This window comes from Bombina bombina, chromosome 5 (genome assembly GCF_027579735.1).
Source record: "Bombina bombina isolate aBomBom1 chromosome 5, aBomBom1.pri, whole genome shotgun sequence".
In the NCBI taxonomy this organism is placed as follows: domain Eukaryota; kingdom Metazoa; phylum Chordata; class Amphibia; order Anura; family Bombinatoridae; genus Bombina; species Bombina bombina.
The window spans coordinates 1165403493-1165416581 of NC_069503.1; the positions used below are offsets into that span (position 1 = coordinate 1165403493).

General features: G+C 44.0%; 1 protein-coding gene across 2 annotated transcripts in view; it reads left to right on the forward strand.

Annotated features, from left to right (window-relative positions):
• Positions 1–13089, forward strand: part of NDUFB7 (NADH:ubiquinone oxidoreductase subunit B7) — an 81019-nt gene that overhangs the window by 15744 nt on the left and 52186 nt on the right. For both annotated transcript variants that reach the window (XM_053715511.1, XM_053715510.1), the window contains exon 2: positions 11297–11465. In XM_053715511.1, coding sequence (XP_053571486.1) covers positions 11297–11465 — 169 coding nt within the window. The remainder of the gene's footprint in view (positions 1–11296; positions 11466–13089) is intronic.

Sequence of the window (13089 nt, forward strand, 5' to 3'; positions counted from 1 at the left end):
CAGTGAGAGTATTGATGAAAGTTAGTCTGGAGATGCCGGGAAAGTTTTTTTTTTTTTTTTTTTTTTTTTTTTTCTGCGAAACCATCCAGACTACTGCTAACAGCTCCTAAGCAATCAGTGTTGACTAGTTTCACTGCCTGCTTTCTCTCACTCAAGTCCATGTCTGGAGCGCTGCTATAAGACTGTCACACCTGAGAGGCTGTGTTCTGTTTCATAGTATGGATCCTGGAGGTAAGACTGTTTAAATTTTTACACATAAAACGCTACAACAGGGTCACAGTGTGGCTCCTTTATACCTTGATAGGATCCAGGGTTAATATTCTCTGAAGGGGGTTTATTGAACAGTTGGGGTTAATTAATCTGTGTATTCATTATTTACATACTGCTTTGTGTGGTGATTTTTTTTTTTTTTTCCTGGGCTGATAGACTGTGTTCCTTTGACTTTTCCGGTGCCGGTTAAGATGGCGAACATTATTAAGAACAAATAGGAAAGAATTGGTTCTTCCTTTCCCCCCTCATCTACTTTTTAAAAAGTTGTTCCCAGACTCTCAACTGGATTTGTGGGGCTCCATTCCTAAGGTGGATGGTGCTATCTCTACGCTTCCTAAATGTACTACTACACCTCTTGAGGATAGTTCTTCGTTCAGAGAGCCAATGGATAAGAAAATGGAAACCTTTCTTAGAAAGATGTTTCAACATACAGGATTTTTGTCTCAACTGGCGACTGCAGTTGCCGGAGCGGCTACCTACTGGAACTAATTGAGGTGGAGTCTCCCCTCGAGGATATTCAAGATAGAATTAAAGCTCTGAGAATTGCTAATTCTTTTATCTGTGATGTGAACATGCAAATTATTCGCCTAAATGCAAAGGCCTCTGGCTTTGCGGTCCTAGCCCACCAGGTGCTCCGGTTGAAGTCTTGGTCTGCGGATATGACTTCTTACTGCAAACTCCGTTCTCTTCCCTTCAAGGGAAAGATTTTATTTGGCCTGGACTCCATTATTCCTACGGTTACCGGAGGCAAGGGTGCCTTCCTACCGCGAGATAAGAACAAGTCTAAGGGGCGACAATCTTCTAATTTTTGTTCTGACAAATCCCAACGACAACAATCCTCTTCCAAGCCCTAGCAAGCCAAGAGTACTTTGAAGCTGGCTCAGTCCCGTAATAAATCCAAGCAGACTTAGAAGCCCACCGAACAAACAAATCGGCATGAAAGGGCGGCCCCCAATATCGGATCGTGTAGGGGGCAGACTGTCTCTTTTTTTCAGACGCCCAGTTCAAGGTTGTATAGGATCCGTGGGTCCTGGAGGTGTTATCTCAGGGATACAAGATGGGCTTTAAATCTCATCCGCCATGGGGCAGATTCCTTCTCTTGAATCTGTCTACCAGATCAGAAAAGAGGGATGCCTTTCTAGGGTGCGTTCGAGATCTATCCTCCTTAAGAGTTGTTGTCCCGGTGCCTATCGAAGAAAGAGGTTTGGGGTTTTATTCAAAACTTTTCATGGTCCCAAAAAAGGAGGAAACTTTCTGCCCAACTCTGGGCCTAAAGTGCTTAAACAAATTTCTCAGTGTCCCTTCAAGATGGAAACGATAAGGTCCATCTTTCCTTTAATTCAGGAAGGCAAGTTTATGACCACTTTTGATCTGAAGGACGCTTACCTTCATATTCCAAGCCACAGGGAACACTTTCAGTTCCTGAGGTTTGCATTTCTGGACCAGCACTTTCAGTTCATTGCCCTTCCGTTTGGCATAGCTACTGCTCCAAGAATCTTTACGAAGGTTCTTGAGGCCATTCTAGCCGTTGCCAGAACTCATGGTATTGCAGTAGCCCCATACTTGGATGATATTCTGGTGCAAGCACCATCCTTTCGTCTTGTGGAAGAATTCTCGGAGTCCCTTCTCAGTCTTCTTCGATCACATGGATGGAAGATAAACTTGGAAAAGAGTTCTTATCCCAAGTACCAGGGTGGAATTCCTGGGTACTATAATAGACTCTATATCCAGGAGGATATTTCTAACAGACCAGAGATGTTGTAAGCTAACTTCGGCATGCCTTACCCTCCGGACCTCCTTGAGTCCCTCTGTGGCTCAGTGTATGGCGGTGATTTGTCTCATGGTGTCCTGCATGGACATCATTCCTTTTGCCAGGTTCCGTCTCAGACCTTTTACAACTGTGCATGCTGAGGCAGTGGAACGGTGATCATTCAGATCTGTCAACGTTTGATAGAATTGCTCTCTTGGTGGCTCTGTCCAGATCATCTGTCCCGAGGGACATGCTTCTTAAGACCATCCTGGGAGATTGTGACTACGGACTCAAGCCTATCCGGATCAATATTTTGTAACTACGGGCAAGCTTCAAGGCCTTGAAGGCTTGGCCACTTTTGGGTTTGTCCCAGTTTATCAGATTCCCATCAGACAATATAACCTCGGTGGCTTACATCAGCCATCAGTGGGGACCGAGAAGTTACTTGGCAATGAAGGAAGTATCTCAGATTCTGGAGTGGGCGTAGGCCCACAGCTGTTCGCTATCAGCGATCCACATTCCGGGTGTGGACAACTGCGAGGTGGATTTTCTCAGCAGGCAATCCTTCCATCCACGGGAATGGTCTCTCCATCCCGTGTTTGCAGAGATATGCAGCAAGTGGGGGACTCCGGAGAGAGATCTCATGGCATCCCGTCTCAATACCAAGCTTCCCAGGTACGGGTCGAGGTCAATGGATCCCCAAGCGGATCTAATAGATGCACTAGCAGTTCCCTGGATGTTCAAACTCATATATTTTTCCTCCATTACCGCTTCTTCTTCGAGTGGTGGCCCGCATCAAGCAGGAGCGGGTATCAGTAATCCTGATTGCTCCATCGTGGCCGCGAAGGACCTGGTTCGCGGATCTAGTGGAGATGTCCTAATCTCTTCCATGGAAGTTACCTTGTCGCAGAGACCTGCTGATACAAGGTCCATTTGTTCATCAAAAGCTAGATTCTCTGAGGCTGACTGCGAGGAGATTGAACGCTTAATCTTAGCCAAGAGAGCTTTCTCTGAGAATGTCATTGATACTATTATTCAAGCTCGTAAACCAGTTACTCGGCGTATCTACCACAAGGTGGGAAGGACCTACTTATTCTGGTGTGAATAGCGTGGTTTTTCCTGGCACAGAGTTAAGGTTGCCAGGATCTTATCTTTCTTTTACAATATGACGAGTCCACGGATTTCATCCTTACTTGTGGGAATTTAACCTCCTGCTAGCAGGAAGTGGCAAAGAGCACCACAGCAGAGCTATATATATAGCTCCTCCCTTCCCCTCCCCCCCCAGTCATTCTTTGCCTGTGTTAGTGAAAGTAAGAGACAAAGTGAGGCGTTGGTTATAGATTCTTCAATCAAGGGTTTATTATTTTTTAAAGTAGTGCTACAGTGTGCTACTTTGTTTTGGGGTATAGCCTAGACCAAATCACTCTCTTCAATACTAAAAGAGAAGCATTTGGTGGCTTCAAAGCAATGGGAACTTGTGGGACATATTCTCACTGCGCCTCCCATAGATGTTTGCTGCCCTGCTTGTATAAGTCTGAGGGAGTGAAACTCAGTACTTTTTGTTTCCGCTGGCCAATGTGAAGAGGATGAAAGTTCTTCACAAGCCAGGTGAGATGCCTTTCTGCCGGGCAGACAAAGTATAAGGTAAGTGCTAATCTTTTTTCTGGGGACACGCATGCATAAATGAATTCGCACCTTATTTATGGACTATCCCTAGGGTTTTTTTTTAAAGGCAGTTCAGTACCTCCCAAACCACACTCCCAGCAGCTTATTGCTACCTTGTCAGCCGGAGGAGAGATTTATCCTATTTTCTATACTAAGTTTTATATAGGATTTTTGTAATATATGTGAGGTTACTTATCCCTGTGTCTTCCGCTTTTAATACTGACAGACAGGGTGCTAACTTTAGGTTCCAATGTGTTATTCGGCAAGACATAACAAGTGGAACTGACTGAGAACTTTATCTTAACAGCAGCATGGAGTAACAGATGCAATTTCTGAGACGACTGTTTGTGTAATGCTGACCCTGGTCACTTCGGCTTAGACGAGGCATTGTGTTCCTCAGCCGACAGGGAAATTTCTGTGGCCCATTTATATGAAATGTACTGGGATGACACCCGACAGTGTGTTAGTTCTGACTAAAGGACTCCCGACGGCGCCATTTTTTTGCCGCGCTATGGAGTTTTAGCTCGACACGCCCACCACGGGCGGAGCCTTGTTACGCGCCATTGTGTGCATGCATTTATCTCCGTATTGAGCGGCTTCATTTTTTCCTCGCTCTAGACATACTCCCGCGAAGGGGCAGAGGGTTGTTGGGAACAGTGTGCGTGCGTTTGGACTCAATTCTCTAACGAGTCGCACGGTGCCTCCCGGCTGGTTTTCAAAAGAACAAATTTCAGCTGGGAGGTTTTTCTGGCTGTCTTTAGAGAGTCTGCTAGTGTTTTTAAAGGTGGCACATTTTTCCAAATAAAGAGAGAATAATTGGAGGTGCAGCTAATATGTTACATTTCATACATTTTGACCCTTAATGTGCAAAACATTCTCAGATGGTGTAGTTCCGCATACATTTTGACCCTTAATGTGCAAAACATTCTCAGATGGTGTTGTTCCACATACATTTTGACCCTTAATGTGCAAAGCATTCTCAGATGGTGTTCCACATGGGTTATGAGAACTACTTTCAGTCTTGTTTTCTATAGGCAGCATTTGAATTCCAGGCAATTTTTTATGTGGATCTTGCCTCTATATTGTCTTACATAACTTATACATGCTGTGGCAAGTTTTCTTTGCATAGAGAACTCTGCTCAGGGACTTAACCGATTCTTTTTGCTGGTTACTTTCTGAAGGGTCTCTGAGTGATGCAATATTAAGTGAGACTGTAACAGAGTTTTTACTTTATTACTGTTTATTGGTGTGTACACCATCCCTTGTGAATGGCACGCACGCGCTCAACTATATTGTTTTTTCCTTTACATTTGAGCTTTATTTGGCTTTTTAGTTTATTACAGCTGCTCCTTTGCTGATTACAAATCCAAGGAGCTGAGTTGATCCTGGAAAGCGTTCCCTAAGGAGGGAGCTATCTCTTCCCTAGCTAAGTGTACGACTTCCTATTGAGGACAGTTGTGCTCCTAAGACCCCATGGAAAAAGGGTTGGAGGGTCTTCTCACAAAGACTATTGCAACTGACGGGCATTGTGACTGTCACAACTTCGGCTGGTTTTTAATTTAAGAATGGGTCTTTTATGACTGAGACTTCTTTAGGGGAGATACCGAATAGAATTGGGACCCTTAGGTTGGCTAATTCTTTGGTTTCGGATGCCGCATTCAGTTCGCCACAATGGAGGCTAAAGAATGCAGGATGTTCCGTTTGAGCGCACAGAGTATTATGATTAAAATCTTGGTTTGCGGATGTATCCTATACACCAAACCTTTGTCTATTCCTTTCAAGGGGTTGATCCTATTCGGACCTGACTTGAAAGAGACTTGAAAGAGATAAAACATCTACACCAGTGATTTTTAACCTTTTTTTTGCCGTGGCACACTTTTTTACATTAAAAAATCCTGTGGCACACCACCATCCCAAAATTGAAAAAAAATCACACATTGTAGCCTAATACAGTGTGTATATATATATATATATATATATATATATATATATATATATATATATATATATATATATATATATATATATATATATATATATATATATATATATATATATATATATACACAAACACACACATACTGTATGTATTGTGCTGTTATGCCATGCCTCCTACAAACTACCCCTGCACTGGGAGTAAAAAACAGGCAAAGTTTAAAAAATATGTCACACTGTTGTCAGTCTGCCGTGGCACACCTGAGGATCTCTCACGGCACACTAGTGTGCCACGGCACACTGGTTGAAAAACACTGATCTACACAGTGGGGTAGACAGAGTAATCTTCATTCCTTTCGAAAATTCAAGGGACTCCCCTCTTCCGCTAAACAGGAAGGGAATTTTACACAAGCCAAGTCCACCTGGAGACCCAACCAGGCTTGGATCTAGGGTAAACAACCCAAGAAGCCCGCTGCTGCTCCCAAAACAGCATGAAGGGGCGACCCCCGATCCGGGACTGGATCTAGTAGGGGGCAGAATTTCTCTCTTTGTCCAGGCTTGGATAAGAGACGTTCAGGATCCTTTGGACAATGGAAGTTGTGTCTCAAGGGTATCAGCTGGCGGTCAAAAGCTCTTTCCCAAGGGGAAGATTTCTTCTTTCTCGATTGTCTGTAGACCAGATAAAGAGAGGCGTTCTTACGTTGTTGAGTAGAAAACGGGGGGCTGAGGGCTAGTGGGTTAAGAGTAGATAAAAAGTTATAGGGAAAAAATGATAAAGAATTATAAATATATTAGCCCTATAATTTAAGAGAGAGACAGGAAGGATACATATGGATGTACCATTAATTGCGAAGACAAGAAGAAATCTTGCAAGAAAAGGGATAGGCCTGTCTGACTCTAAAGAGTAAGAGACCTCTCCACTATGGGAGTAATCTGTCCCGTTCCAATACAGGAGCAGGGTGGAGACCATTCGGACAATCCTTCCATTGATTCAGGAGGGTCAATTTATGACTACAGTGGACTTAGGATGCATATCTGCATATCCCTATCCACAAAGATCACCAATTTCTAAGGTTTGCCTTCCTGGACAAATATTTTCAGATCGTGGCTCTTCCTTTCGGGCTGGCCACGGCACCCAGGATCTTCATGAAGGTTCTAGGGTCTCTGCTGGCGGTTCTCAGACCGCGGTGCGTCTTATCTGGACGATATTCGGACCCAAGCGTCGTCTTATCAACTGACAAGAACTCGTCAGACATGGTTCTGTCCTTCCTAAGGACTCTCGGGTGGAAGGTGATTCTAGAAAAGAGTTCATTAATTCCGCATACAAGGGTTCCTTTCCTGGGAACTCTAATAGAGCTATATCCATGAAATACATGCCGAGCCCTTCAGTCCAATCCTCGGCCATCAGTGGCTCAGTGCATGGAGGTAATTGGATTGATGGTGGCGGCAATGGACACCATTTCGTTTGTTCTGTTCATTTCAGAACGCTACAACTGAGCATGCTCAGGCAGTGGAATGGAGATTATGCAAATTTGTGTCCTCAGATAGATCTGGATCAGGAGATAAGAGACTTTCTTCCTTTTGTGGTTGTCAACGTATCATCTGTCCCAAGGGACGTGCTGCCGCAGACTCTCATGGGTGATAGTGACAACGGACGCCAGTCTACTAGGTTGGGGTGCAGTCTGGAATTCCCTGAAGGCTCAAGGTGTGTGGACTCAGTCGGAGTCTCTACTTCCATTCCATATCTGGAATTGAGAGCGATATTCAATGCGCTTCAGGATTGGCATCAGTTGGCTTCGGCCTAATTCATCCGTTTTCAGTCGGACAATATCACAACGGTGACTTACTTCAATCATCAGGGAGGAACAAGGAGTTCCTTAGCGATGAAAGAAGTATCCAAAATAATTTGGTGGGCGGAGGCTCACTCTTGTTATCTGTCAGCAATATACATCCCAGGAGTGGACAACTGGGAAGTGGATTTTTTGAGCAGACAGATGTTTCTTCCGGGGGAGTGGGAACTCCATCCAGAGGTCTTTGCCACCCTGATTCTCAGATGGGGCCGATTGGGGATTTTATGGCATATCGTAGGAATACCAAGCTCCCAAGTTACGGAACCTGGTCCAGGGATCCTCAGGCCGAACTGATAGATGCCTTGGCAGTGCCTTGGTCGTTCAACCTAGCTTATGTGTTTCCACCGTTTGCTCTCCTCCCCCGAGTGATCACTCGGATCAAACAGGAGAGGGCTTCAGTGATTCTCTTCGCTCCTGCGTGGCCTCGCAGGACTTGGTATGCCGATCTGGTGGACATGTCCTCTCTGTCACCATGGAAGCTTCCATTAAGGCATGACCTTCTCATTCAGGGACCCTTCCAACACCTAAATCTAGTTTCCCTGCAACTGACTGCTTGGAGATTGAACGCTTGATTTTATCTAAGCGGGGTTCTCTGATTCGTTCATTGATACTTTGATTCAGGCACGTAAGCCTGTTCCTAGAAAGATCTTCCATAAGATATGGCGTAAATCTATTGGTGCGAATCCAAGGGCTACTCATGGAGTAGAGTTAGGATTCTCAGGATTTTATCTTTTCTCCAAGAGGGATTGGAGAAGGGGGTTATCAGCAAGTTCCTTAAAGGGACAAATTTCTGCTTTTGTCGATTTTACTACACAAAAGTTTGGCAGATGTTCCAGACGTTCAGTCTTTTTGTCAGACTCTGACCAGTATCAAGCCTTTGTTTAGACCAATTGCTCCACCCTGTAGTTTGAATTTAGTTTTTAACATTCTTCAAGGGGTTCCGTTTGAACCCATGCATTCCATAGATATTAAGTTATCTTGGAAAGTTTTATGTTTGGTTGCTATTTTCTTCTGCTCGTAGAGTTTCTGAGCTTTCAGCGTTACAATGTGACTCACCTTATCTTATCTTCCATTCTGATAAGGTGGTTTTACGTACCAAACCTGGTTTCCTTCCTAAGGTTATTTATAATAAGAATATTAATCAGGAAATTGTTGTTTCTTCATTATGTCCTAATCCTTCTTCTAAGAAGGAGCGTCTGTTGCATAACTTGGACGTGGTCCGTGTCCTGAAGTTTTATTTGCAGGCGACTTAAGAATTCAGACAATCATCTTCATTATTTGTTGTTTTTTCTGGAGAGCGTAGGGGCCAGAAAGCTACGGCTACCTCTCTTCCTTCTTGTCTGAGGAGTATCATCCGTCTGGCATATGAGACTGCTGGACAGCAGCCTCCTGAAAGAATTACGGCTCGTTCCACTAGGGCTGTGGCTTCCTCATGGGCATTTAAAAATGATGCTTCTGTTGAACAGATTTGCACGGATGCAACTTGGTCGTCTCTTCACACTTTTTCCAAATTTTCCAAATTTGATACTTTTGCCTCGGCCGAGGCTGTTTTTGGGAGAAAGGTTTTACAAGCAGTGGTGCCTTCCGTTTAGGTTCCTGTCTTGTCCCTCCCTTTCATCCGTGTCCTATAGCTTTGGCAGGACTAAAAATTTCAGGTCGTAAGCTACTAGCCAGGCCAAAATGTTACTCAACACTTCTGGTACCACCCACTACCTGCCAACACCCACTACTCCACCCCTTCTATGCATATGTTTAGGCATTGTGAAACATTATTTTTTTTTTATTTTATACCTTAACAAATGAAATAATGCTACATTCAGTAATAGATTAACAAAAATAAGTGCATAGAAGTAAGCAACATCAGCTTGGTGATTTTGGGTAAGACAACAACTGGATAGAAAAAGGAAGTTGGCTTAAGTGAGAGAAAGCAGAGTGCTGACAGTCATGGAGGGTCATAGCAGACCTGGGGATTTTCTTTTAATAATTATCTCTCCCTTAACTATATTTCTTCCCTCCTCTCTTCATTCTCTCTTGTTACCCTCTCCCTTATATCTCAACATTCACTCACTAACTTTCACTCACCACCATTACATTTCCACTCACCAAAGGCTAGTAAAGAGTGGAAATTTTAAGCCCTGGCTTTGGTATTGTATCCCACAAATAAGGATGAAATCCGTGGACTCGTCATATCTTGTAAAAGAAAAGGAAATTTATGCTTACCTGATAAATTTATTTCTTTTAAGATATGACGAGTCCACGGCCCACCCTGTCATTTCTAAGACGGGTATTTATTTTTTATTAAACTTCAGTCACCTCTGCACCTTTTTGGCTTTTCTTTTCTCTTCCTAACTTCGGTCGAATGACTAGAGGGGGAGGGGAAGGGAGGAGCTATATATACAGCTCTGCTGTGGTGCTCTTTGCCACTTCCTGCTAGCAGGAGGTTCAATTCCCACAAGTAAGGATGAAATCCGTGGACTCGTCATATCGTAAAAGAAATAAATGTTTCAGGTAAGCATAAATTTCCTTTTTCTCCAGGATGGGCTGGAGTAGGGCCTTTCTGCTAGTTCCCTGAGGGGACAGATTTTGGCACTGTCGGTGTTATTGAACAAGAGACTGGCTGAGCTTCCAGACGTGCAGTCCTTTAAGGCTCTGATTATGATCAGACCTGTGTTTAGATCTGGGGCTCCTCCTTGGAGCCTAAATCTAGTTCTTCGGGTTTTGCAACAGGTTCCGTTTAAGCCTCTGCATTCCATTGACATTAAGTTGTTATCTTGGAAGGTTCTCTTTTTATTGGCTATTGCCTCTGCGCGCAGAGTTTCTGAGATCTCTGCTTTGCAATGTGAGCCCCCTTCTCTGATTTTTCATGCAGATAAGACAGTTTTACATACTAAATTAGGTTTTCTTCCTAAGGTTGTTTCAGATCGCAACATCAATCAAGAGATTGTGGTTCCTTCCTTGTGTCCTAATCCTTCTTCATCGAAGGACCGCTTACTTCAAGGTGCGAACCACATCCAAATTGTGAAGTTCTATCTTCAGGCTTCTAAGGAGTTTAGACAATCTTCCTCTTTGTTGTCTATTCGGGGAAGCGTAAGGGGCAGAAGGCTACTTCAACTTCCCTATCTTTTTGGTTAATGAGTGTCATCCACTTAGCTTACTAGACAGCGGGACATCGTTCTCCTGAGAGGATAACGGCTCATTCCACTAGAGCAGTGGCTTCCTTTTAGGCCTTTAAGAATGAGGCCTCTATGGATCAAATTTGTGGTCCTCCTTTACATACTTTTTCCAAATTTTACAAGTTTGATGTTTTTGCCTTGGCTGAAGCAGCTTTCGGGAGAAAAGTTTTGCAGGCTGTAGTTCCCTCAGAATATGGTCCGCCTCTTCCTTTTTGTTCCCTCCCGTTATTCATTCAGTGTCCTCTGGAGCTTGGGTATAGTTTTCCCAACAGTAAGGAATGAAGCCATGGACTCTCCCTATCTTAGGAAGGTAAACCTTCCGGATAGGGAGAATCCACCGCCATGTTCGTTTTTTTCTTGTCTATGGGCGGTCCCCTATGATTTATTTTATTCTTCTGGCACCATTTATAACCTAACGTTTCTCCTACAAAGAATGACTAGGGTAATGAGGAATTGGGAGGGATATTAAGCCTTTGGCTGGGGTGTCTTTGCCTCCTCCTGGTGGCGAGGTGTTGTATTTCCCAACAGTAAGGAATGATGCTGTGGACTCTCCCTATCTGGAAGGAAATGAATTTATCTGGTAAGCATAAATTGTTTGTTTGTTTTTTCATATATGCCCTAGCAGAGTGTAATAGTGCTCTTTATCCTTACAGTAATGGTTGCCTCTCAGGAGCAGATGAATCTGGCACAGCTGCCTTTGGAGCAGAGAGATTACTGTGCACACCACCTTATCAAGCTTATGAAGTGTAAGAGAGACATGTGGCCTAACTTCCTGGCTTGTAAACATGAACGCCATGAGTGGGACTTGTGCCAGCACCAAGAGTGAGTACATATTCAGTGTGTGAGTGAGCATTCTCTGCACGTCTGTTCTGTGTGTTACTTAGTGTCAGTCACAAGAGGGTTGCAATGCTAGTAGACACTCGCACAGATAGGCTCTTACAAGGTGCAACATGATCAGCTGTTCTGCCCCAGCTAGCAAGTGTTTATTCGCTGTGTCTGTCTGATGTATTTCTAAGGCTAGAGCTAAAGGTCTGTGAGAGTGACTAGATATGGAATACTATGCAACCAGAATTGTCAGCATATAAACCACACAATCTAACATTTACACTGTCTGAGCCAGTAGTCTCTTTATCAGTTCTAATATAAGGTTGTTAACCCTTGTGCAACCGACATCACGGTAAGAAACATTTATTATTGTTTTATATAGGTGGCAAGAGTTCATGAGCGGTTAAGTATGGAATATACATTCCTACTAGGAGGAGGCAAAGTTTCCCAAACCTCAAAAGCCTATAAACCCCCCACCTACCTTAAACATACCTCAGTTTTTAACTGCCTCAGTTGGAGGTGGTTGAAGCATGATGATGTGCTTGATTTCTTCAGTGAAAGGCGCTTCAGAGCATATTGAATACAGTGCTTGTCAGAGGGAAGTAAAGCGAGTATTGCCTCATGACACCATGTTTTCGCCTCACGGGAAATCTTTTCATGGGCTCTTTGTAAATTCGGTCGCAGTGATTCATTTTCTGCCTCCCTTCACAGATCGACATTATACTCCTATTCCATAACCTCTGCTGGTATGTTTCAGTACTTGTTTGGCTGTCTGCTATTAGTGGATGAGTATGTATGGGTATTTTATTAAAATAGACACTCACAGGGTGTGTCTTGACCGCGGCCATGATCAGCAACAAAATTGGGAAGCTCCTCAAGCAACTAGTACAACTCGTTGTTTATCTCCTCTCAAACTTGACATCCTGCTTTGCAACTTATCAAACTAACCGCTAGATTTAGAGTTCTGCGGCCAAAGGGGTGCGTTAGCTACGCGTGCTTTTTTTCCCCCGCACCTTTTAAATACCGCTGGTATTTAGAGTTCACAGAAGGGCTGCGTTAGGCTCCAAAAAGGGAGCGTAGAGCATATTTACCGCCACTGCAACTCTCAATACCAGCGTTGCTTACGGACGCGGCCAGCTTCAAAAACGTGCTCGTGCACAATTCACCCATAGGAAACAATGGGGCAGTTTGAGCTGAAAAAAAACCTAACACCTGCAAAAAAAGCAGCGTTCAGCTCCTAACGCAGCCCCATTGTTTCCTATGGGGAAACACTTCCTATGTCTGCACCTAACACCCTAACATGTACCCCGAGTCTAAACACCCTTAACCTTACACTTATTAACCCCTAATCTGCCGCCCCCGCTATCGCTGACCCCTGCATATTATTTTTAACCCCTAATCTGCCGCTCCGTACACCGCCGCAACCTACGTTATCCCTATGTACCCCTAATCTGCTGCCCCTAACATCGCCGACCCCTATATTATATTTATTACCCCCTAATCTGCCCCCCCCCCCCAACGTTGCCGCTACCTACCTACACTTCTTAACCCCTAATCTGCTGACCGGACCTCGCCGCCACTATAATAAATGTATTAACCCCTAAACCGCCTCACTCCCGCC